At 39.7% G+C, this 24,630-nt stretch overlaps 3 protein-coding genes across 5 annotated transcripts in view; all 3 read left to right on the top strand.

Annotated features, from left to right (window-relative positions):
* Positions 1 to 9,640: 9,640 nt before the first annotated feature.
* On the top strand, positions 9,641 to 13,077 carry LOC144990974 (fibrinogen gamma chain-like). Its single transcript, XM_078944483.1, has 9 exons — positions 9,641 to 9,801; positions 9,877 to 9,924; positions 10,006 to 10,192; positions 10,329 to 10,413; positions 10,881 to 11,011; positions 11,275 to 11,408; positions 11,495 to 11,679; positions 11,838 to 12,115; positions 12,208 to 13,077. Exons 1-9 carry the CDS (start codon positions 9,739 to 9,741, stop codon positions 12,384 to 12,386), a joined length of 1,290 nt encoding a protein of 429 aa, XP_078800609.1. The 5' UTR covers positions 9,641 to 9,738; the 3' UTR covers positions 12,387 to 13,077.
* Positions 13,078 to 13,936: 859 nt separating this feature from the next.
* LOC144990971 (pleiotropic regulator 1-like) lies at positions 13,937 to 20,207 on the top strand. Of its 2 annotated transcripts, none has more exons than XM_078944474.1 (15): positions 13,937 to 14,151; positions 14,334 to 14,440; positions 14,740 to 14,876; positions 14,972 to 15,025; positions 15,113 to 15,206; positions 15,302 to 15,383; positions 15,468 to 15,566; positions 15,673 to 15,765; positions 15,956 to 16,105; positions 16,254 to 16,355; positions 18,566 to 18,668; positions 18,780 to 18,888; positions 18,974 to 19,113; positions 19,469 to 19,662; positions 19,750 to 20,207. In XM_078944474.1, exons 1-15 carry the CDS (start codon positions 14,143 to 14,145, stop codon positions 19,807 to 19,809), a joined length of 1,533 nt encoding a protein of 510 aa, XP_078800600.1. In that variant the 5' UTR covers positions 13,937 to 14,142; the 3' UTR covers positions 19,810 to 20,207. The 2 variants fall into 2 exon arrangements, with proteins under 2 accessions (XP_078800600.1, XP_078800602.1); XM_078944476.1 differs by having other exon boundaries at positions 13,998 to 14,151; positions 14,975 to 15,025.
* Positions 20,208 to 21,259: 1,052 nt separating this feature from the next.
* The window catches only part of LOC144990969 (protocadherin-23-like), a 36,612-nt gene continuing 33,241 nt past the window's right edge, over positions 21,260 to 24,630 (top strand). For both annotated transcript variants that reach the window (XM_078944464.1, XM_078944456.1), the window contains exon 1: positions 21,260 to 23,100. In XM_078944464.1, the coding sequence (XP_078800590.1) occupies positions 21,391 to 23,100 (1,710 nt within the window). In that variant the 5' untranslated portion in view covers positions 21,260 to 21,390. The remainder of the gene's footprint in view (positions 23,101 to 24,630) is intronic.

Here is a 24,630-nt window from a genome sequence, read left to right as displayed (position 1 = left end):
GTTCAAATGAAACCACTGTAACCCAAGATATATTTTGCTCCAAAAAGTGTCCCTAAAAGCAAGGTGAATAACCCAAGAACTTGGTTGAAGAAATAACCAAAATGTTTAAAGAGTCTATGATTCATAGTTTATAAGAAAAGAAGTTTTTAAGCAGTCAGTCATTGGAAGGCCTTCCCTGTTCCGTCAGGTGCATCCTGGTGGTCAGAAGTTCACTTCAGTTCATCCTCTGATCACACAGAAACAAACCAGAAAATGAGTCAAACATATGAGGGTTGAGTTCATTGAGTTTCATATTAGTTTAAAACACTGGATGGGGCTCGGTGCTGTAGTGGCCCTTCAAGAATCCAACCTTAAGCCATGCATGTATATGAGTGGGTTTTCTCTGCACACTCCAGCATCTCCTCACAGCTCCAAAACATGCTTTGATTGATTTAATCTAAATGATCCTGCGTGTCTTTTTGATATGGATGCACAAACTGTCCAGCTACTTCTCCCCAAAAGTAGCTATAAGATAGGCTCCAGCATCCCAACGGCACAGCAAAAAACTAAGCAGGAATAGATAAATGGAGAAAGCAGGAGTACTGAGATTTAAAAATCTCATGAAGCCCCATGAAAATCTTCTGACTTTACTCAATTGTCTGCCCCAAGAAAAGCTTAATCATTACACAGGGTAAAATGTTTGTATCCCACTCTAGGCGGTAGAATCTCTGATGTCTGGTTCCACCAGGTTTTTTCGAGAGATCACATTTCTTTTCTTTTAGTGCTTGAATTATAATGACAGCTCCTCAGATTTGACTTTTTTAATATTGTGTCATCACATCTTATCACTCTTCTTTTTTGTCTTTATTTCCTACATGCATTAATCAGTTTCAAGAATGTACCCTCAGGTCTCATGCACGTGATTTCAACTCTCGTGTTGGTGCTTCTTAATCGTTTGTACTTTAGCACTGTGAAGATTAGGCTAAGATGCTTAGAATTTGGAAATGAAATGAAAAAAGGAAACGAGAAATGACAATGTTTAGTCCAGTTGCAGAAATTCTTATTTGTGTTTTGGCATCATTTGTTTTGGTGAAATCCAAAAAACCTTCGTCATTTTCTATGACGTAGTTTCTGCAGAGCATAAGGACATACATGGATCTATTTGTCTTTACCAAAGATGTGTCACACCTAATATCAGGGCGGATGTGATCTTTGTCTCTTTGATTTATCAAATTTAAATTAAGCTGGAATTTCCCTCTTTCTACATTCAATTAGGGTAACCTAAAACATCAAAGCTGCATCCTTCTTGTCTCATAAACATCCACCTAGTCATGGACCAGTAATCTCCCTTAAAAAAAGAGACACAAACAAACAAGAAAAGAAACGAAAGCATCATACAAACTGGCATGAATAGCAATATTGACCTGCGTTTGCATGAATTAAATGCTTCAAAAAGAGATCAATAGAACCTAATTAAATTCAATTATTCAATGTTTATTTATATAGCCCAATATTTACAACAATAGTCATCTAAATGGGCTTCATATAGGTAATTGTGTAATAAAAATGAATCAAAAAGAACATAAACTCATAGAGTGCAATAGGTATAGGCTAAACGAAACTAAACAGACTAAAATAAACTGGACATCCCTGCCCTTAGACCATCCTTTGCAAGAAGGAAAAACAGATTCAGGAAAAAAAAAAAAAGAAACCTCAGGGGTGTCCACAATAAGAAGGGATCCTCCCCAGGACGGACAGGCGATGTACCAGAACTCTTAGAGAAGAATTAGCTTATCTAACTCTACAACTACATGTTTAAATAGTCAAGCAGATAAGTTTCATCCAGATAAGTTGGGGGATGGCGCGAGACGAGGCAGAGGTAGGGTCCACAACCAAGGGTAGGAGCAGGAGCAGAGACGAGGTCCACAGCCAAGTACAGGAGCACTTCCCTCCCCCGGAGGGAAGTGGGAAAGAGAGACAATACATGAATCGCACTGCACCAAGCAGAGCATTTAGGACACCACCATGTTGTACTTTTAAGCTACATGTCTCGTTGCATGAATGCTTCTCTGTCAGCTGTTTGTTATTGCATTTTCATTATTTATCATATCAATGGTTTTTGCAACAATTCCAAGCAACATTAGTTTTATTTATTTATTTGTTTGTTTACTTTTACCATTGGAGCTATTTTTATGGTTTGATTTTGGGTAATTTTTTTTTCCTACTTAATAGATGTTTTTTACTTACCTTGACATAACTCAACATTTTAACGTCCGGATGGGCTGTGTGTAGGCCGGGGGCATGGGAAACCTTGGTTTCCCCAGGGGACACGATGACCGTAATCCAGTGTAGGTTCTCGCGCTACTACCTAACTAGCCACCAGGGGGCCCAAGTCTGTGCCCGTGCCCAGCTCAGAAAAAATACAGGGTTGTGTCAGGAAGGCATCTGGTGTAAAAATCTCAGCCAAACCACCTGTGTGAATCAGTAAAAGCTGGTTTGCTGTGATAACCTCGCAGGGGATATGCGAAAAGGTGAAGGACAGCATAACTTAATATTTTCCCATTTTAATAATCAGTTCTGAATCTTTCATGTGTGGATCACCTGCTTGTTACATCATCTTTTGTGATCCTGGCAGAACCTTGAACAGTTTGACATCCTTCCTAAATCAATTTTGCCAGAGTTTGTCAGAGTTGCCAGTTGAGCTCAGAACACAGAGTTCTGGTCCAAGGTCAACAACTAACTTCACCATCAACACACGATTTTGTTTAATCTCTGTTTCTAATGGAAAGACATCAGCAAAGTATTCTTAATATTGTTCACCTTTTGGCATAGCCCTTCATGGGTCGACACAGCTTTCCCCGCGTTGCATAATTTGTTTGGCAAACATTCATTTGCTGACACAACCCTGTATTTTATCCGGGCCGGGGACCGGCTCAGGGAAACCCAGACTTGGGGCCCCCTTGTGGCTACATAGGTAGACAGTAGAGTAAAGAGTCTTGCCCAAGGACCCACACTGGATGAAGCTCATCACGCCCCCTGGGAATCAAACCCTAATTTCTCTTGTGCCAGTCCTGCAGGCAAAGTCTTCAATAGGCCATAGAAATCAGTTAGGAGTGGCAGTGCAGGGGCGTCTCAGAGGAAATCAGCCAATCATGACACATCCAAGCAGCACAGATACATAAACACGCAGCAAGACCCGGTTTTGAAAACTGGTCAAAAAATAAACTTTTATTTCTCTGGTTACCTTTTCCCACTTGACATGTTACCTGAGACAATAATAGAAAAGACGCCTGCGAGAGTTTTTAAATTGTAAAATAAACCCATTTGTGTTCAGAAGAACAAGATCACTGACTCTGTTTTTGACTTCCAGTGCGTAGATATAAGGTAATGAACTTTATGTTTTTATAAAACTGTTAGACACAGAGAATCAACCAGGAAAAAACCCAGCATGTCTTCTCCACTGGTTTATGACTTTTGAATAGTCTTGTTCTCTTTTAACATCATCTAATGATCTTGAAATTCTTGCTTTTGTCAGAAGTCAAATATATTAAAAAACTTGATTTGCTTTTCTTCTTTTGAAAATGTTGCTTTTGCAAAGCTGAATATTTGCACAATTTTACTAACTTCGAGTTTTTTGACCATTTTGTTTTTTTTTTCTTTCTTTAAAGGACCTTGAAATGAGCTTTAGTGAATTGCTGCTACAAAATATTTTTGTAAAAGGAAAATTGTAAAAAAAATTTAGACCTTGGTAAGATTGTTACGACGGAGTTTTAGGGCCACAAAAAAAAAAAACTAAAATTACGAGATTTTATCTCGTAAATTTAGGAGATAAAAAGTCTTAAATTTACGAGTTTTTATCTCATAAATGTACGAGAAAAAAAGTCGTAGATTAAGGAGAAAACACCGAAGTTGTCCGTTTATCTGAACCTATCTTGAAGATGAAATATGTGGAGCCTTTTGTGCAGTTTTATTTCTGGATTTTTATAGGTTTAAAAAGTTTCGTAGATTGTAAACACTTTAGTAAAATCTTGAGACACAAACTCAAAAAATCTCAAAGGTTCTTTAAATGTTTATTCCATTTTAGAGCTGAAGAGAAAACGGTCAGCAATTTTCCAATATTTCAACTTTGTAAAATAATGACATTCTTTTTCATTTTTTTGAATATTATTAATATTCACAGTTCACTATCTGGACAGTTAGCTGCAAACAGATTTCATTGGTTTAGGAAGGTTTTGCATGAATCCGGATCAGCCTCGCCAGAACAACATCTTTGTCGGACGTCCTTTCCCAGAGGAATTACATGATGAGACAAAACATTCTTTGACCAGATTGGCTTAATCCTGTAAACTTCACTTTCACACTCACGCTTTAGACCAAAATGTACACAGAAAAACACAGCCATCTTTTTCATCTGTGTCTCCTGACCATTTGTTCCAGAGTGTTGACCTACATTCTTTAAAAGTTTGACCAAAGGGATTTATCCAACTAAAGGGTTTTGTCTTTTCAGTCTTTGAAGTATCAGGTTACTTTAGCAAATACAAAGGTTTTCTCCTCAGAATCAAACCTAAATAATGCCAGTAAATTAAAATGGTAGGATCTAGGTTTGATGTCACTGTTTGTTCAATAGGTGTGACAACAATGCCAGAATAAATATAACCACCAATAAGTGAAGTTAATATTAAACTTATTCTCGGAATTAGACTGGACATTTAAACCTGTTAGCACTGACTTAAGTTCTTTTTTTCCTGAGCATCAACTTTCAAAATCTATTTTATGTCGAATTTATTTTTGCAAACAAAGTAACTGAATAAACACAAACGTGTTTGAAGGCCATGATCCCAGGTTGCATATCACATCACATGAAGACTATTTTAGCTAGTAAAAGACCAAAAGAAAGTACATTAAAGAAAAAAGTTATTGAAATCAGGTCAGTTTATCAAGTTTTTGTTAACAGATTCTCCATTTTCTATCATGTAAAATTAGCCATAATGTTAGCAGAAAAACTTGGGTGGCTTTAAGTTTTAAAAATTAAATTTACACATGTATCATGTATCAGACTCAGCTCTGCTGCTGAGTCTGATATGTTTGTATTTCATTTCTGAGTCAATATTCGTATTATTCTTAAGACTTAAGGTGTCAGCACAGGTAAACGCTACCTGCATGGCGTTTCCGCCTGATGCACCTCCGATGGTGCCAGTAGGGCAGCTGCTGGGTCATCAGCCGGGAGCCACCCTTCATTGATGTTTCGCTCCATTAATCCCGGAACATCTCGTGGTGGTGGAGCAACGGCAGAGACGTCTCCCTGCCGCCCCCCGCAGCTGCCCTTAGGACCCATCTTTTCCCCACGAACTGTCCCTCCTCCTCAACTGTAGCCAGACAAAGATTTAAAAATCATCAGTAAAAGCTTTTTTAAGCATTAGAAATAGCACATCAGCCGCAATAATGAATAATAAAAATGTTGTGAAACATGTGTTTTTGATCCTTTCATTTGTACTGCCCTTCCATGTTGATGTTCTCATTTGCCCCCCTTCCACAGTTTTTTGTCCCCTTACATAAAATGCTATAGCTGCCCCAATGATCAGACATAGGCGGTGTGGGATCCCAAAAAAAGGACACCAATAAAAGGCATTTTTTAGCCAACATCTGCTTATCTATGTCATGATTCGAACGTGAGTTCAAAAATGACCCAGATGCTGGAACCCGGAAAGAGGCTTGACACAACGGTAAGATTTCAGTGGTTTAATCTGAACCAGAACTTGACAGGACTTTCTTCCAGGAAGAGAGAACGTGGGCTGGCAGGAGGAATCTAGAGCTGGAATCTCCTTGAGGGGGAACAGCGGCGGGAGCGAGGCTTGGACCAAGACGAGGCGAGACGGCTGGCTGGAGGTTACATGAGACGGCGTAGGCGAAGCTTGAACCAAGGCGAGGAGAGGCGGCTGGCTGGAGGTTTCTAGATGCGGCGTGACTGCAGCGTTGGAGGACTGCGACCAGGTGAGGATCCAGAAGGTTTACGTCCATAGGAGGAACAACGAACTGGCACCGGCTGATGATCCTGGAGGAGTTTATGAAGGCAGGTGTAGATGAGGTGAGTGGATCCAGCTGATCGCGTCCAACACAGGAAGGAGGGGGGAGGAGGGAGTAGCTGACAGGCCATGACAATCTATTTATAATTAATTTTCTTTTATCCATATAATGCCCAACAAAGTCATCACAAATTAACGGATGACCTGGAGGCCTGTTTTTGTTTGCTCCTGACTTAAAACATTTTGAATCAATTTTAACTTAATTTTCTTTATAAATAGCATTTGTCCTCCATCATCAGAAAAATGCCATAAGAACTTGTTAAAAACACCAAAAAACACATTTTTCATTGGAGTGAGTCTTTAAGAACTAGAATGTTTTTGTGTCTATGCTGGTATGAATTGACAATCTATGTTTAGTCAACCAAGTCTTAACCCTTGTGCTATCTTAGATGACCCCACCCTTACTTTGACGTGTTCTCCCTACCATGACAAAGGTGGATAAAGGTGGAAAGATTTCATGTAATCCATGGACACCAGTGAGGTTCACAAATCATTGAAGAAAAAAGGTTCAGTGCATTGTCTAGTGGGTCTAGATGACCCAACTCCCAATGTTAAAGTGCCTGGGATAGCACAAGGGTTAAAGTATACCCTGAAACCTCTAAGTTTACTCTCCTTCTGTCATAGGTGAGGATCAAAGGTGACAGAATATTTATGGCAGACCTCTTTTCCATTGTCTGGTACTTTGTCATGGACCACCAGTAGTTTCTGGTCTTTCAGCCTTTTCAGTATAAAAGAGCTCAGACTTTCTGCTTGCATGACATGTTCAGGTGCTTTGCCAGATTTAAATCTAATCTGATTTAAATATTTAAGATAGGGTTGACCCATTAGTCAGCGTTTTTTTTAGGTTCATACAAGGAAAGTTATAACAAAGAAAAAATGTATCAGTAAAAAGCAGATCATGTAAAATGTAACAATTTAAACAAAAATGAGCAAAAACTGCAGATTTCAGAATAACTCCTAAATAAGCAGACAACATAAATGATATTAAGTGCAACGCCTTTTACAGAAACAAAACAGAAAAGCAGCAGCAATATTTATGAAAAGTCATTTATGGAAGAATTGTGGACAAAGTGTCAGATACGCTGCTTTTTTTGTCTTTTTTGCACCAATCCTTTCAGCTGAATCTACTTAGCGTCTGTGGCCGCATGCTGAACCCTAACGTGGCATTAGAACAAACCTTTGCCCCTGCAGGGTCTGCAAGATTTACATGGGGGCCTAACGGCTCCAGCCACAAAGCTGCGTCTAAGGAGGGGGGGACCCTAAGAAGGTTTGTCCTGTTCAGACGACTTGTGGACCGTTCACACTTACAGCCCCAAAACACAATCTTTTTTGTTTTCCCTTGTTAAACTCCAAACTCCATGGAGTTCTTGCTCATTAGGTGATCATTTGATGGCTCTGTAGCTGCTAATCTGAAGGATTCTGCTTTCGTTTTTACCCTGTCACCATTGATGAAGTGTCATCTGTCTGGGAATTGTGAGCACAGCGTGTTAACATTTATCAGCTGAATGGATTGATTGCATCCTTCATGGCGGTTAGAGAAAGAAGGAGACACTTTCCATCTGCTGTTACAACACAAGGAGGCCAGTTCAGCAGAAGTTCAGCTCTGTTTAGGTCCATGGGCGTGGCAGTTCATTCTCAGGTCAGTGAAGTGTTCATCCTTTCCCCGCCATATTTATGTCATAAACCAGGTCTGATGAGGTAAGAATTATCATCTAATGTCAACACGGAGCCTTCGGATAAACCAGTAATAATCTTTACTTTCCCTCCTGTATCTTCACTGTTTGGTTTGAGGTGATAAAATGATATGAGCTTCAACGAATAAGTTTGGAGGAAAAACTCATAAATAATCAAATTCTCTTTTAGTCAACATGTTTTTACAAAAATAGTATGACAGGATTATAAGACTGCAGAGCTGTGGGAATCAAGTGATTAGCTTTCAGCCACAATGAACTGTTGTGTTTTATAAACATTCATTTATGGTGTGACTTGATGAACTGCTCTTTGTTCAAATATCATGACAGTCGTGGCATCTTGTTTTAATGAGAGAAAACAACGATAATTTACCACACGGCCAATACTGTTTTCTGTTTTAATAGTTACCTCCACCCAAAAAGTTACCTGTGTCTGTCAAATTTGCTTCCAAGTCATGTTCAAAAACCCCAAGGTCAAGCAGGTCACAGAGGGAAAGGTTATCGGGATGTATTACAACTTGTTGTGATAGTATTTGCCAAGTAATGCAAAATGTGCTAAAGAACATGCTAAGCACGGGTTCTTGAACGCGATTTTAGCATACAGTGTTCACACTTGACTGTTGCTACCCGATACTTGTGCAAGTAGTACTCATAGCTGAAAGAGGCTTGCAGCAAAATGTCAAAGCAGTGCAAATCTGGTGAATCTTGCTCCAAGCTTTTTCTTTCACATAACTATTCTGATATATGATAGACTTGCTGTTATAGAATTCCAGCCGGGCACAAACCACAGTTATTAATTTCTCCTCCTTCATAATTAATTTTCAAATGGTTGGCACTTCCGTGGGTTAAAAAGGACACTACCCATAATTCACTACCAAATCCGAGTCTCTGATTGGTTCAAAGTTCAACTGGTTTAGCTTTCAATGCGCGTTCAAAGGCAGAGCGTTTGTACATAGAGCCCAAAATCGGATTTAAAAACATGCAAAGCTATGCATGAACGTGATAGCTTCAAGCGTGCATTCACATAGACTTTTTATAGGAAGTGGTCGCTTGAACGAACGCACGTCGCCAAGGTCAGTGTGAGCGTAGCAAACTAGCCATGCATGAAGATCAGTTTTAAGGTGTCTCTGCTGTTTTCCTTATTACAAGCAGGACCACAATTCCTTCGAGGTGCTTTAGAAATGAGTTTCTGTTGCAAAAATTGAGCAGTAATTTTCATATTATTATCAAGTCTCGATTAATACAATAACTTTTTCTGAAGACAATCAATAGGAACTCCATTTTGATACCTGACATGTGTTGTGTAATGATTCCTGGGATAGACTAATTTAATTATTTTTAAAGCTTCCTCTTTGTTCTTATATAGCATGAATACTTGTAGAATTGCTAAACAATCTGCATATGTATTGATAAAGTATAAATAACCCAAAAAATGCTTTTGATTGACATTCATTTAAGACACCAAAATTTAAATGAAATGGCATGAAACAATATGAAGCATAAAACTTTAACAAAACGTTCCAGTTTTATGAATTTGATCTTGTTTTCATACTTTTGGCAGCACATACTGTGTGCATGTAGACCCTGCAGAATGCTTCCTCGTGTAATGACAGATGGACTCAAGCAAGTGAAAACAAATGATTTGCCTTGATGTGATGAGTCATGTTGTGATTCTTTTTCGATTTCCCGACTGCAGACGAGCCATGTTCCAGAAGATGCTGAGTCATCCTCACCTGCAGTCAGATTTGCACAAATATAGCTTGTGCCGGAAGGTTGGAGCTGTGTTCTAGTTGGTAAACTTTGAGAACGTCACAACTTTGAAGCAACCCCTGTTACACTCTGAGTCACAGATCTGTGACAACAAAGTGAGTGGAATGTTTACCCATGAACCTTTACCAAAGTCTGACCCGTGGCCACGTACAGATATATATTCCCCCAGTCCAGGCACCCCTTCACTCTCCAAAAACACAGGAAGCCAGAACAACATGCAGTCAAAACTTCTTGCCACTTTGGGAGGATTTCTATTACTCTTCTCCCTGGCATCTGCAGTGAGTTCAATGATTGCAATTTTTTTGTTGTGAGAAAAAAAAAAATCAACTCACCTAATCTGTCCTGTTTTATAGCAAGTAAGAGGAGATAATCTGGGAACATGCACCACAAATGATGGCTTTGTGAGTACCAAACTTGTGTCATGTGTTCATCAAAATACATCTTTTTTTCCTTTTTAATCAACTTGCCTTTTTTGATTCTAGGGAAAATACTGTCCCACAACATGTGGAGTTGCTGATTACTTCTTCAAGTATTTACCAGAAGTGAGTGATATTTTGGCGGAAATGCAAAAAGACCTGGACATGATAGCTAACTTGACTGAAGGAGCAGAAGAAAAAATTACATACATGCGAGATTCAGCTGCTTCAGCCCAGAAGAGCTCCCAGCCAGGTGAACACCATGTGGTTTTTTTTCCAAAAAAGATAGAAAAATGTTGTTTCTCTCTTCATTGGTTGGTTTCATAAATTCTTTCAAATGTTACATGTCGAGCTTAAAATAAATGCATACGTGGTTGTTTTCATTTCAGAGCCTCTCTATAAAAGGTCGTCAAGTATGCTGGAAGACGTTCTTCGATTTGACAAGACAATTATTGCACAAGAACAGCAAATATTGTGAGTAAAACAGAGGTTTACGTCTAACTGCAGGATTTTAGGCGTCAGTTCTGATCTCATAGACACTTTTAGTAGTCTCAGCACTTCAGTATCATTCTATTTTGTTTTAAGTTTTTTTTATTTTTGGTGTTTTTGAGGATCATATCTACAGTTATGCTAACATGAGCTGCTTATGTTGTAGAGAGTTGAATTGTTTTCCTAAGAAAAAGGCTTCCATCATCCTGTTATGGGATATCATGTAGTCAAAGCTAAAGAGGAGGAAACGCTTGTCTTTTTTACTTCCTCACAGAACGTTCAAAAATTGCACCACTTTCTATTTTTCTATTGATGTTTCAACTACTTTTTCTCCCAATCGCCACCAAACATCCCACAGACGGATTTGCAACCCAAACATTTTTCATCAATAATCTTTTTTAGCATAAGGAAATGATGACTCAGAGTCGTCTTGGGTGTCCCTGTCTCACCAGTGAACTCCAGAATGTGATCTCCTCCAATGAGAGAAGCATGGCAGACCTGAAGCAGCTGTCCATGCAGCTTCAGCAGAGATGCAGCGAGCCCTGCAAAGACTCCGTTGAAATCCAGCCTATCACAGGAGCAGGTAAACACTCCCCGTGACCCTCTGGCCGTTCCTATTTCATAAGGAGTTTCTCAATCGGGCCTGTTGTGAGCACTTTGTGTCCTTGTTCAGGGTTTAGTTTTCTGCCAAAATCAATAAGCTACATCGAAGCTTTTTTGTTTTGTCTTAGAAATAATCTTCCATTACTTCAAATTTGGGGTATTCTTTTAGGCATAGACACAAATGGTCACGTCCCACGAATGCATATTTTTTTTCATTTATGATTGTTTGTTTGTTGTTCTCAGATTGCCAGGATGTTGCAAATAAAGGTGCCACCACCAGCGGCCTCTACTATGTGAAGCCAGCCAAAGCTAAGGAGCAGTTCTTGGTTTATTGTGAGATTGACAGTGTTGGGCGGGGTTTTACGGTACTCCAAAGAGTAGGTACCCATTTTAATCCTGCTATTGTTTTTCCCACACTCAAAACAGTTTTTTTATCCCAGTCCATTTTCCTTTTTGTCCGCAGAGACGTGACGGCAGTGTGGACTTCAGGAGAGACTGGGTCCAGTACAAGGAGGGCTTTGGCTATCTGTCTCCGGATGACACCACCGAGTTTTGGCTCGGAAATGAAAAGATCCATCAACTAACTATCAGCACCACCATCCCGGTTGTCCTCAGGATAGAACTTGTTGACTGGGAGGGCAACAAAAAGTACAAACGAACACCCACGCACTATGACAGATTGTGTAACAGGAGCAGAGAGGGACATGATAAAACAAACATGACCTCTCATTGATGTGGCTGGAAAATGTAAATAACGAGATCTAAGCTGGTTCAAACGTCTCACTTCTTGCTGTCTCTTACTCCAGGCACGCTGACTACGCCATGTTTAGGGTAGGCTCAGCAGAAGACAATTACCGCTTGATGTATGGCTACTACTTTGGTGGCGACGCAGGAGATGCTTTCGATGGTGTTGACCTAGGAGAAGACCCCAGCGACAAGTTCTACACGTCACACAATGGCATGCAGTTTAGCACCTTCGACAAGGACAACGACAAATATGATGGCAACTGTGCCCAGCAGGACGGCTCCGGGTGGTGGATGAACAGATGTCACGCCGCTCATTTGACTGGAAAATACTACCAGGGTACAATGACTCTAAAAGTGGTTACTTCCATGTTTAAATGTATAAATAGGTTAAAAACATTAAAATTTGGAATCTGCGTTTCTGTCATCCAGGTGGAAGATACACGGAAAAAGATGCGGGTGAACACGGCTATGACAATGGCATCACTTGGCTGACGTGGCACGACCGCTGGTACTCGCTGAAGGAGACGACCATGAAGATCATTCCCCTCAACCGCATCATGTCAGGAGGAGAACAGCAAGCTGGCGTGAAAACGTTTGGAGGACTGTGAAACCGTTAAGTGTTCTGCACTTAGGCCTCCTCAGATCAAGTATTCAGCCACCAACTATCACGGTGTCACTGTGTTGTTGACCATTGTGGAGATTTTTGCCAAAAAGAATTTTCGGTTTCTTCAATGTTGTTTTGACCACTAAATACATGTATTTTCCTTACCAAGTCTTGTTTTTTTTTATTCTTTGAAAAGTCATCAGTTCTTTAAGTCCTTAAGGCTAAATTCAGGCTTAAACTTTTTTAAATTTTTGAGATCAAGCTGCAGGGAAAACAGGGGCCAGTCAGTGGAAGAGTTATGCCAACGAATATTCAGTTTGACACCAAAAAGAGTCAAATCAAGAGGCCCTATGAACACAGAACGCTTAAAGTTCCACTCTGATCGTCTTTTGATCTATTAGAAAAGCGTTCCCTGTGCTTTTTAATTGTGCCACTTTTTGGCACAAATTGAAAAACGTATCGTTTTCTAAGACATAGTTTCTGCAGTGCAACAGTAAGTCATTAGAAAATCACCTCTGAGTTGTGGGCAGGACTGTTGGTGTGGAGCAATCCTGCCCCCCTTCCCCAAAGCACAGAGCAGGAAGCTTCTGACCCACCTAGGGTATTTTCTGCATATCAAATGCAACCTTTTTCAAACAGTATTTTTTTATCTGCTCCTGATTTACATTTGAATAAAGAAATACTCCGAAATGCAATTTGCAGCTAAATTTTCTTTATAAATGTCCTCCATCATGAGAAAAATGGCTGAAGAACATGTTAAAAACACAGAAAACACAATTTTCAGGTCTTTGATGAAAATCAACTGTGCTGTGAACCACTGAAATCAAAGGCAGGAGGTAGAAAATGAAATTACAAGCATAGATAAGGACAGCAAGAACTGAAGAAAAACCTGAAAATGTATCTTCAGAGCACTAATAATACATTGACAACCAAGAAATAACTGGAATCCAATTATATAAGATTAGATGATTGTACTATTTTCAGGCTGCTTTGGTTGTTGCAGGAATTTATCCAAATCAAATTTTCCTTTGAAATATTTACTGTAAATTATTTCATCTCTTAATAAATGAGTTCATTGCTTTTTTTGTGAAACCTTTTTATTAAAACAATATTTAATAAATAATAAAATTGGTTTAAAAGGGAAATTTAACAGCAAAAGATTAATAAACTAAAACAAATCAAACCAACTTGTGGATAAAATCAACAATTGTGAACTTCTAAATAGAGCAGACTCAGTAGTGTCCAGCCTACATGTATGAGAGGCTGGAAGAATGGTCATTAGCAAAGGGGAATAAGTAATTCCCAGACACTAGTTCTTTTTCACATCAAAAACAAAATGTTTTATTTTTTATTATTATTTTTTTATATGAACCCTTAATTTATTTCTGCACCAAATGTGTAAACGGCACAGAACTGTTTAAATTTGCCTTTTTACTGAATAATTAAAAAAAATGTTGAAACCCCCTAAAATATGTATATGTATTTCAAAACGTCCCGGAGAAATTGCGAAAAATGGGGGCTTGATAATAGAAAAACATAATCTCCGCCACTGTGAGACGCTGGGATGAGACGTACCGCCAGAGGGCGCTCATAAAATAAATCTTTTAGCCTTTCAGGCTGTTGTACTTCCGGGTCATGCAGACTCGTTTGTCGCGGCGGTGGACTGTTTTTGTCGCTTTGCTACACCTACGGTGTTCGTGGATTATATTCACCGAAAACTACTTAACTGCAGTGTGATATCAATCTTTATTATCGCCACAATGACCGAGGTGAGACTTTATTTGAGTTATTTGATTTTCTTTGGTCCACGCTTTAGACTCACACAGCACTGGACCCGTCTAACTACTGGATGTTAACGTTCTGAATCTTCACACGTTGTAGTGTATCCCCCCTGATAAATCACATGGACTCGTCTTTCAAGTAAACTTTTTTTTCCTTCTAATTGTTACAGGAAGTCCAGAAACACTCAGTCCACACTTTGGTCTTCAGATCCTTGAAAAGGACTCATGACATGTTCGTGGCTGACCATGCTAAAGCCGTCGCTTTAGATGATGAAAGGTATACTGAGCTTTTACATTTATGACTTCTGTATTTAAAATGTGTATCATCACTTTAGTTAAAACTCACGGTCATGCTAATCGTGCGTTCATAATATGTTTATTAGTTTATTATGCAATAGTTCACATCAAAAGGGTTACTTTAACCTTTTAGGCATGCATTGGGAGAAAATATATTTTTTCATGTTTTGATTATAAACATCTTTGGCACTTGGAGATGGTTTGTCTATATGTTTCCACTTCACGTGGGCACACGGGTGGGTTTGCGTTGAAGCTCCTCTTTTTTTTTTTCGTTTTAAGCCACAAGTTGAAGTTGGCCGTGAAGCTAAAGGCAGACTACAGTCCTGTGTTACACATGCCAGTGCTAAAAGAAGGAAAGGACAGGATGTCACAGTATCCAGACGGTCTCCACGACAACGAAGCTTACATGCAGCCGGGTGAGTGGGAAGCATCACCGTTCAGTGTTTTTGGTTTTAAATTGTAAAAATCTGACTTTTTTTTCTTGTTTGTCTTTGGTTTCCGACAACTTCAGCAGATGATCCTGAATATCTGATCACGGGAACGCACGCTTATCCCTCTGGACCTGGTAAATACTTTCCTTTTAGCCAAGCTTAAAGGAACTTTATTCATTTTTTTAGCCAGCTTTTTATTATCTATGTCTTTAACCCAACAGGAGTCGCCCTGACAGCTGACACAAAAGTGCACAGAAACCCCAGTGAGTCAGGAATCCACTCCTTGGCTCTGGCTTTACCACCATCACAAGCAAGGTAATCCTGTTCAGTCAATCAATACAAATAGTACTGAATCAACTTTTCGGGATTCATTGATATATCTATTTTTTGTCTTCTGATGGCTGTTTTAGACAAGAGTCCAGCCGCACTGCAGCCACAGTTGCAGAGATCCGTCGTGGAGCAGAAAGAGCTCACGCTCAGTCCACCGCTCTGGTACATCACAAGCTTCTTAAGCGCTTTTTTTTCTCACCCAGTCTTGGTTGACAAAATTCTAACGCAACAATCTGTTCGTTGCAGCTGCTCTTGGAAGGAGGCGGCACCAGAAATTCCAACCTCTTGAGGAGAACGCCGGTCATGCCCAAACCGCAGTGGCATCCTCCCTGGAAACTCTTTAGAGTAACTGCAAATTATCCTTGAACTCCTTTTCAGTTGTGTCAAATCCGGTGACGGAGGGGAAGCAACATCTCACGTGATTACTAAAAAGGTTTTTGTCACCTGACAGGTCATCAGCGGCCACCTGGGCTGGGTCAGGTCCATCGCTGTGGAGCCTGGAAATCAGTGGTTTGTGACAGGATCTGCAGATAGAACAATAAAGGTTATCTCTTCTCTATTTTTTATTTTATTTATACAAAACGTTGTTCTGATTGTTTTTATACTGTTTTTACACTACAAAGCTTTTTTTCTTCTCCTTTTTGCATTTGTTGAGGTGGAACAGCAAAAAAAAAAAGAACCAGGAGTGTTTTGTTACAGGGAAAGGATATCATGAGACTTGCTTTTTCCTTCAGATCTGGGACCTGGCCAGTGGGAAGCTGAAACTGTCTCTGACTGGACACATCAGTACAGTGCGTGGAGTGGCGGTGAGCAGCCGCAGTCCGTACCTTTTCTCCTGCGGAGAGGATAAGCAAGTCAAATGCTGGGATCTAGAGTACAACAAGGTACAAGCTTCTCTTCACAATATCTCTAAAAAAAAACATTTTAGGGCTGTTTGAATATAAACAAAGACAAAAAGTTCAGTCATTTCTTTCTTTTTCTTCATACGTCAGAGTTTTGGTGTTTTAGTGACATGAGTATTTTGTGTTTTAGGTAATCCGGCACTATCATGGCCACCTCAGTGCTGTGTATGATTTGGACCTTCATCCAACTATTGATGTCTTGATGACGTGCAGCAGAGATGCCACAGCGAGGGTAAGATCGGAATCCACTCATTACTCTTTATATATGTCACACATGGAAGAAAAATCCTACATGACAGACAAGAAGTGACAAAGCTCAGATCTTTAAATAAATAAATACAGATGTATTAAAAATAATCCTGCTCAAATGTCTAGAGCTGCAGAAAAAAATTGTTTTTGTTTTATCATAGGAACCATAGTTGGGGTTTTTGGAGAAAGCAAAACACTTTTGAGTTCTTTTGTGTATGAACAAATGTAAACGCCCCTGTAAACAAAAGTTCAATTTAAGGACACTGATCCAAAAAAGAAAAACATTCCTCGTTTATCCAAAATACACCATGAGGGTCTGAAATCGTGGCAAAAACAAGGAAGTCAGACTATAATTGTTAGAATTAGGAATTCTACAATTAGTCCCTGGAAAGGAAATTTCTTTTTTTTAATGCCAATATTTTTAAAGAATGATATTTGCTGTGCATTTATCGAAAATGCAACTTTTTTGTTTCATTCTGAAGCTGCAGATTCATCTGGCATCAATTTAAAGCACTTTAATTGTCTTAGTTTATTCAAATATTATAGTGAAAAATCTGCCCTGCTACTCGAAGGCTGTATGGGAGAGTAGAGAAAGAAAAAACTGGACATTTACTGACACAGATAAGAAATTATAGAATCTTTTTTAGATGAGAGCGGATCAGAAAGTGTGGTATTTAGTTCAGATAGTCATTCACTTCACAATGGAGGTTTTTCTGTGTGAATATAATCAATAACGGTTTGATTAGACTCTTTTGTAATACAGACTTACTAAACAGATTTAGTGTCAGAAAACGTTTTCATGAAATAATCACAAATTTCTAAAAAAAAAACTATCAATTTGGTAAATAGAACATAAAGGTTACTTAGAAACAAAAACAGCACATCTTTGTTTGTTTGCATGAAGCCATTCATCCAGAAACCAAAAGCAAATATTTTCTAAATAATGTCACGTGACCTCAGTTGTAGAATTTCTGGTTTCAAAACTTTTTTCTCTTTTTTTCTGTAAATTGTGCTCAGACTACTTTTACCTAAATAACGTTAGGATTGACAGATTTCCCGTGGGGAAGACTGCAAGTGAGGATGACGTTGTACAAGCTAAAATCAGTAGAGACGAAGATAAGGAGAAAGGAGCTGCATTTCCTGCATTTATCAGGTTCTTTAGTACAATAATCAATTTAAATTCTTTTTTCACAAAGCCCATGTCTACATTTTTAAAAATTATTTTTTAAAAATCAATTAAAACATTAATTCAAAAATGAATTATGTGGGCAAACAAGTAAGCACCAATCAATGTTAGGTAAATTACTTTTAAAGAGTAATTGATTACTCTGTTTAATGGATGAAATAGTTAGATAAATCAGTTCACTCATTCCTCAATTTAAGAGGTAATTCACTACTCGTGACTTTTTTCCACTCAAATACAAATTCTTAAGGGAATAAAGCTACCACAAACAACATGCCCTCAAAAGAAAAACTTAGATTTTACTCAAGGGAAATCTGTTTTTCTTTATTTTTTTTTGGACCATCTCAATAATTTCACCAGGTGAAAATAAAAAAATATACATACAACCCAGATAGTATATAGACAGGTTGCTCATTGACACTAGGGCAGTGGAAAGCTCTTCATTTAAGACATAACTTGCACTTACCTGAAAATATTTTTACCTTTGTTTTCAACAAATTGGATATAATTTGAATATCTCCAGTTGCAGAATGAGCCTCAGTATTTGTCTATGGTCATATTTCCACTCTCTTCATCTTACTCTGACCAACCTCCAACTCTGTTTGGTATCGGTTTTGTTTCATTTAACCAAAAGACAAGGGTTTGGTTGGTTTGGTTTGGTTTCACTGCAGCAAACAGTAATGAATGAAGTAAAGTGTTCAGAAATTCAAGATTTCATTTTTTCTTCTTCCATTGAGAAATTGGTCATAATTTTTTCATATGCATGGTCTTAAAAGGGTCTTAAATTTAACTTGAAAAAACCCTGCATTCAAACACAAATGACAAAAATAAGTTTCCAAGTTTCAAAGTCCTGATGTTTGTTTTTTAGCAAAAGCCTCTTTTTACCTTTCGACGTTCTCAGCGCCTTACAGGACACTCATGACTGGACTTTGTAGTGTTGGTGGTTTCTGACGACATGGCTGCTGGGTTAAGGAACTGAACTGACTGGATTTCTCTGCCTGTGTTTGAAGGTGTGGGACATCAGGACCAAAGCAAATGTGCACACCCTAACGGGTCACACCAACACTGTCGCCACGGTGAGATGTCAGGCAGCAGAACCTCAAGTCATCACCGGTAAATGCGTTGTTCCAAACAAAAGCATTCACAATTTTACGTTGTTCCAGTAAAGAGGTGGCTCATTTCCTGCTTCTTAAACTTTTGGTTTGTTTTTCTTGTGTTTTTAAGGGAGCCACGATTCCACCATCAGGCTGTGGGATCTGATCGCAGGAAAAACCAGAGCAACTCTGACCAACCACAAGAAGTCCGTCCGGACGCTGGTGATGCATCCCAGACAGTGAGTGTGCAACAAAGGCACGCCGGCCCCCGACAACATGCCCTCACGTTTCTAACTGTCCCTTCTCCCACGTGCTCGGCCACAGATACACGTTTGCCTCTGGATCGGCTGATAACATCAAACAGTGGATGTTCCCCGACGGAAACTTCATCCAGAACCTGTCCGGTCACAACGCCATCATCAACACGCTGGCTGTGAACTCTGATGGAGTGTTGGTGTCTGGAGGTGAAGAAGCCGCCGTGAGCTTATTGCTTTACAAAATAGTGACCCTCAAGGGCCAAATGACACATTTCAGGAAATAAATATTTACCTTTTTTTTGTTTTTTTGTTTTTAAATGAATCTTTTGGTCAATGTACCGGAACTTTTGCAGTTTGTTGTCTTGCTCCCGCTAAGGTTCATGGGACTAGAGATTTTTTTAAATGTAAAAATGCACAAACATAAATCTGAGCTGCTATTACGTTACTTGTGTTTGGCCAACTTTGGACACCATGTCTCAACTTATTTGGTTTTAAGTGAACTTTTGGGCACAAAAGAACCCCCATTGAGCATTTTTTTGTCTTTTTCTTTTTAATCCTGAAGCTGACAACGGAACCATCCACATGTGGGATTGGAGGACGGGATACAACTTCCAGAGGATCCACGCGGCCGTGCAGCCCGGATCTCTGGACAGCGAGTCGGGAATCTTCGCCTGTGTGTTCGACCACTCGGAGAGCCGGCTGATCACCGCAGAGGCCGACAAGACCATCAAAGTGTACAAAGAGGACGAGACGGCTGTGAGTACAAGCGGGCCCAAAAAGTACGAGCTCACCTCCATGATGCAGAAAAAATTAAGCTGCTCTTCCTTCTCTTCTTTCTTACAGACGGAAGAAAGCCATCCAGTCAACTGGAAGCCAGAAATCCTCAAGAGAAAAAGATATTAAAGACTTCAGTGTTTTTCTTTATGGAACAGGGATGATGTTTTTGTTTTTTTACGTACTTTAGCTGTAGATACGCCCAAAATTATCTTTTCTTCTTGCTTCCTCATCACACAGACTGCTTGTCAACTACTAGTAGTTTCATTAAATCGGTTGCTTTCTAAGAACTTTTTGCAGTCTTGTTCATCTGTCAAATTTTGAGCTGCCGCTGTTTGCTGCTGAAGTAACGGCTCCATGGTCTTTTATCCACGACCGGACTCCCTTCAGATTGTGATCGGCGTGTAAAACCACCATTAGGTCATAAGGAACGTCCACACATAGAAACACACTCTGCTCTTTTTCCTCGTTGGCAATGTGAAGTTTATTTTTGCTTCATTTCAATAAAGATCACATTTTCTCATAAATCTTATGTCCTTTTTAGTTCAAGAGTATTCTATGCCTCTACAGTCATGACCATAAATATGTGGACAGAGACACATTTTTTTAATTTAGTTTCTGTACATTACAAAGAGTGAATTTTAAATAAAACAACTCGGATGCCATTGAAGTGCAGACTTTCAGCTTTTATTCCATGGGTTGAACAAAAAGATTGCATAATCCTGAGGTCCTGACTGTATTATCAGATGTTCTACTGGAGGGTTTTTCACTCTGCACCAAATAAAACCAAATTAATCTTCTGGATTTTTCTACACTATTGTGCCAACAGCATTGTTTAATTAAAGTTTGAATTCAATAAAAATGAAATTACAGTAGTTTGAAGCCTAAAAGTAAACTTTTCAAACTTAAGTTTAAAAAACGGAACATACCAAAATGTTGTTAAAGAAGGGGAATCAGTAAAAGATTATGGTTTATACTTTAGAAAATAATAAACAAAATTATATATATATTAGTGATATTAGGATACAAATTTAAATTGTAAATAAATAAAATGTACCAAAACAGTATCAGTTCTTCTCAGATTTACTTCAGTAAGTAGTATAGTTTAAAAAAATTAAAAATTACAACTATTGTTTTCTTTTTCCTTTTCCTTATTCGTCATCCTGAGCTAAAATCTCACAATTAAAAGTAAACACTTTTGATGTAGAATCAAAGTTTGAAAAACTGCAACTCTCCTTTTTTACCAGTAGATAGAGCTCCTCATGCATAAAAGTCTAAAAGTTTATTAGATTCGATTTTCCATCTACTGTACCCCCTGTTTCCTGCTAGTTGTGATCTTCCACAGGTCAAGCGCACGCGGCCACCTGTCTGCCAGCGCGAGGCTGTGAAGGAAATTATCTGGCACCCTAATTCCATGTTAAGCCACCCGGGCTGCAGATGGAGAAGATCAGCGAGGGAGTCGCAGTCTGCGAGGAGGAGCGTTAAGCGCACGCGCTCAGGCGGAGGAGTCCTGTAGACCGCGGAGGATTTGCGCCACAGGCTGTTTGGAGTTTCCAACATGGATGGAGAGAAAGCGCGCGCTGTCCTGTGCACTCAAATATTTCTGGGTTCGCTTTGAAAAATGTTTTTAAAAACGTGATTGTGGATTCAATTAGATCAGGGAAGATGTAGTCTCGCCTTGTCCTCTGGAAAACCGCGTCTCAGGGAGGAATGGAGCTTCTTCGCGCGCTCCTGCTGGCTCTCTTTTGCGCACAGGCGCGCGGACAGGTATACAACCTGACCCTGTCTGTCAAAGAGGGTCTGCCCGCCAGAACTATTGTCGGAGATCTGGGAGCGGGACTGAGCAGACGCAGCACTGGATTTTTCATCTCAGAGAGCAGAGACTCGTATGTGTTCAGAGACTTGGAAATCGACGCGGACTCGGGCATCATCTCCACTGCGGTGGTCCTGGACAGAGAGAACAGAGATAAGTACGACTTTGTGGCAGCCACTCTCACGGGGGAGGTGATCAGAGTGAGAATAGAGGTGGAAGATATCAATGATCATTCCCCAGTGTTTCCATCTGGGGAGGTGGAGCTGGAGGTGTCAGAGCTGAGCCCAACAGGGAGCCGCTTCCATCTTGAAGGTGCAGAGGACCAGGATGAGGGGCTTTTTGGAACTCAGGGGTACAGGATCATAGAGGGTAACCTGACAGATTATTTCTTTCTGGATTACTGGAGCTCATCAAAGCCGCCCCTCAATCTAGACCTCATCCTCAGTAAAAAACTTGACAGAGAAACTCAGGACGTTTTCTCCTTGACCATTGAGGGCTTTGATGGTGGGATTCCAGCCAGAACGGGAAGGCTGCAGTTGAAAATACGTGTGCTGGACGAAAACGACAACCCCCCTGTGTTCAACCAGACTGAATACCACACCTCAATCCATGAAGATGCCCCCGTCGGGTCCTTTGTGTGCCAGATCCACGCCACTGACCCCGACCTGGGAGACAACGGTAGAGTGACTTATGAGATCAACAGGCGACAGAGTGACCTGAATCACGTTTTTTCAATCAATGAAACCACGGGGGTGGTTTATCTCAACCAGAAGCTTGATTTCGAGACTCAACCCTTTCATGAGTTGATCATCAGGGCACGAGACAACGGCGCTCAACCCGAGTACAGCAGCACCTTTGTGGGTGTCAAGGTGCTCAACATTAACGATAACAGTCCCACTATCACGGTGCTGTTTCTCAGTGAGACGGGAGAAGCTCTGGTATCTGAGGCAGCATCAGTTGGAGACTATGTCGCCCGGATTTCACTGTCAGACCCAGACCTTGAGGAGGAGAAGATCTCTGTCACGCTTGAAGGAGGGGATGGGAAGTTCACCCTGAAGCAAACAGATGATTTTCTTTATGCGTTGTGTGTTCACTCTGAGCTCGACAGGGAGGAGGAGGACCTGTACGAGTTGAGGGTGAAAGCAACAGATTCTGGAAGTCCTCCGCTTAGCAGTGAGATGGTACTTCTTCTGAAGGTGCTGGATGCAAACGACTGCCTCCCTGTCTTCGAGAAAGAGGTATACACGATCAGCGTTGCAGAAGATCTTCCTCTGGGGAGTTCCGTCATACAGATGACAGCTCGAGATGCAGACGAAGGGCCCAACGCAGATGTGAGATTCTCCATCCTGAAGACCAACCAGGACGGCCTGATCCGCATTGACCCGCAGTCTGGCTTGGTTACCACGGCGGCAGCCCTCGACAGGGAGTCACAGGAGGAGCTGTGGTTCCTGGTGGTGGCAGCAGATGGAGGAGAGCCGACTCTTTCATCTACAGCCACAGTGTCTGTGACGCTGGAGGACGTAAACGACAACGAGCCAGTGTTCCAGCAGCAGCTGTACAGCGTGTCCATACCAGAGCACAGCGACGTCGGAAGCTGCTTTTTACAAGTATGTCAGACAATGATAAAAAACTTGGTTGCGTTAGAGCAGAGAAGAAAAAGCCCCTTAGTATCAAAGGCTAATAATTTCTTCGCGAAATCAACGTCAATAAATGACTGTTAAAAGCATTAATCCTATAAAACCATTCATATCATATACAGACATTTCTGAGACCTCTTTCTCATAAGTTTTATAAAAACTTCCCTTAAAAAGTCACTATTTGGTATCTCCTGTTTTCTGCCCTGTAGATCATCATCATTCCACTAGGGGCAGTAGAAGGGCTTTTTCGGCTCATTTCAAAATGGCTGCTTCCCTGAAATCTCAAAAAACACTTTTTTTTTAATGGAAAACACAGATAACATACAGTAAATAACAAAGAATAATACACTGTTTATCAATTCCTCAAAGTAAAAGCCATGGGGGATACATGCACAAAAATAAAATTATGTAAAGCTATAAAGCTGAGCAAAATTACATGTTTTAATTGCTTTTTTGTTTGTACTGGGGGAAATGGATTGTAAATAAAGTCTAATTTAAATGAAAAGAATTGGGAGCTTTATTGCTAAATTCAATTTTTATGAAAATAATACTTGGTTAACAAAATCAGGAGATTTATCAAATAAAATTTAGACGAAAGTTTATTGTTAAAAATAATTAAACCAAATAAGAATTTTCTAATCGTAAAGAAAAATGTGGATGAATTTGAGTGTTTAGCAGATGTATTATTCTGTCCTAAATTATTGCAGTGTACGTGCAAGCCTCCAAAAAATGTATCAACGTTTCCTCAAATTGAAAACAGGAGTTTTTAGAAATTTCCTTTTTTAACCTTTGCATATACTGATTTGTTGGATGAAACATATGATCTTGAATGTAACCTCTTTCACTTTGTTGTTTACAAAATATTTGTTTGGCAGAAGCCAAACCTTTTCCCAACAAATTTGTCCATGAAATGGAGTACAGAATGTTGTGGTTGGAGGTTCCATTCTGAGCTTCTGCTGCAACAGTCTTCGGACAGCTTTGTTTTGATTTCTCAAAGTAGAGAAGCAGAGTTTTCCAACAGCAGTGTCCGTCACGTGAACCTTTAGTTGGGGAGCAGATGGAGTAGAAGTTCTTTTAAGGAGATTGGTGAGGGAACTCAAAAACAGTTTTAGTGTGAAAAGTTTTCCTTAATTTTCCGAACTTTATCATAAGAAAAATCCTCTGTTGGTACCCTTTTTTATTTAAATAGCCCCTTCTCTACAAAAAAAAGGATGCTAAATGTATCATAATTTATTCTTTATAGTTACACCATGTTAAAAATGTGTGGATCTAGTTTGAGACAGTGGGTAAGAGGATAATATCAAATCCTCAAACTAAAATTGTTGTGACCAAATCATCCAACAGATCATAATTGATTCTATCAATATATCAATTAGGAACAATACAGTTTTGGCAAGTTGTTTTGTTTTTTTTGTTTTTTTTTTGCATGGATTTCATCAGAGACAAACATTTTGATTCTAAAAAATTTGAGTTTGCTGTCAATTCTTTGATGGAGTGGGC

Source organism: Oryzias latipes, chromosome 1 (assembly GCF_053564925.1).
Source record: "Oryzias latipes strain Hd-rR chromosome 1, Olatipes_Hd-rR_3.1".
NCBI lineage: Eukaryota > Metazoa > Chordata > Actinopteri > Beloniformes > Adrianichthyidae > Oryzias > Oryzias latipes.
This window is presented reverse-complemented; position numbering and strand designations above follow the sequence as displayed.

What these genes read in the sequence shown, in the direction of transcription:
- LOC144990971 (XM_078944474.1), top strand. An exon ending in CTGCAGATAGAACAATAAAG is followed by an intron (nt 15,766 to 15,955) that starts GTTATCTCTTCT and finishes TTTTTCCTTCAG; the next exon opens with ATCTGGGACCTGGCCAGTGG. An exon ending in TGGAGTGTTGGTGTCTGGAG is followed by an intron (nt 19,114 to 19,468) that starts GTGAAGAAGCCG and finishes TTAATCCTGAAG; the next exon opens with CTGACAACGGAACCATCCAC.
- LOC144990974 (XM_078944483.1), top strand. Translation starts at nt 9,739, where the DNA reads ATGCAGTCAAAACTTCTTGCCACTTTGGGAGGATTTCTATTACTCTTC. An exon ending in GCACAAGAACAGCAAATATT is followed by an intron (nt 10,414 to 10,880) that starts GTGAGTAAAACA and finishes CTGTCTCACCAG; the next exon opens with TGAACTCCAGAATGTGATCT. An exon ending in GACTGGAAAATACTACCAGG is followed by an intron (nt 12,116 to 12,207) that starts GTACAATGACTC and finishes TCTGTCATCCAG; the next exon opens with GTGGAAGATACACGGAAAAA.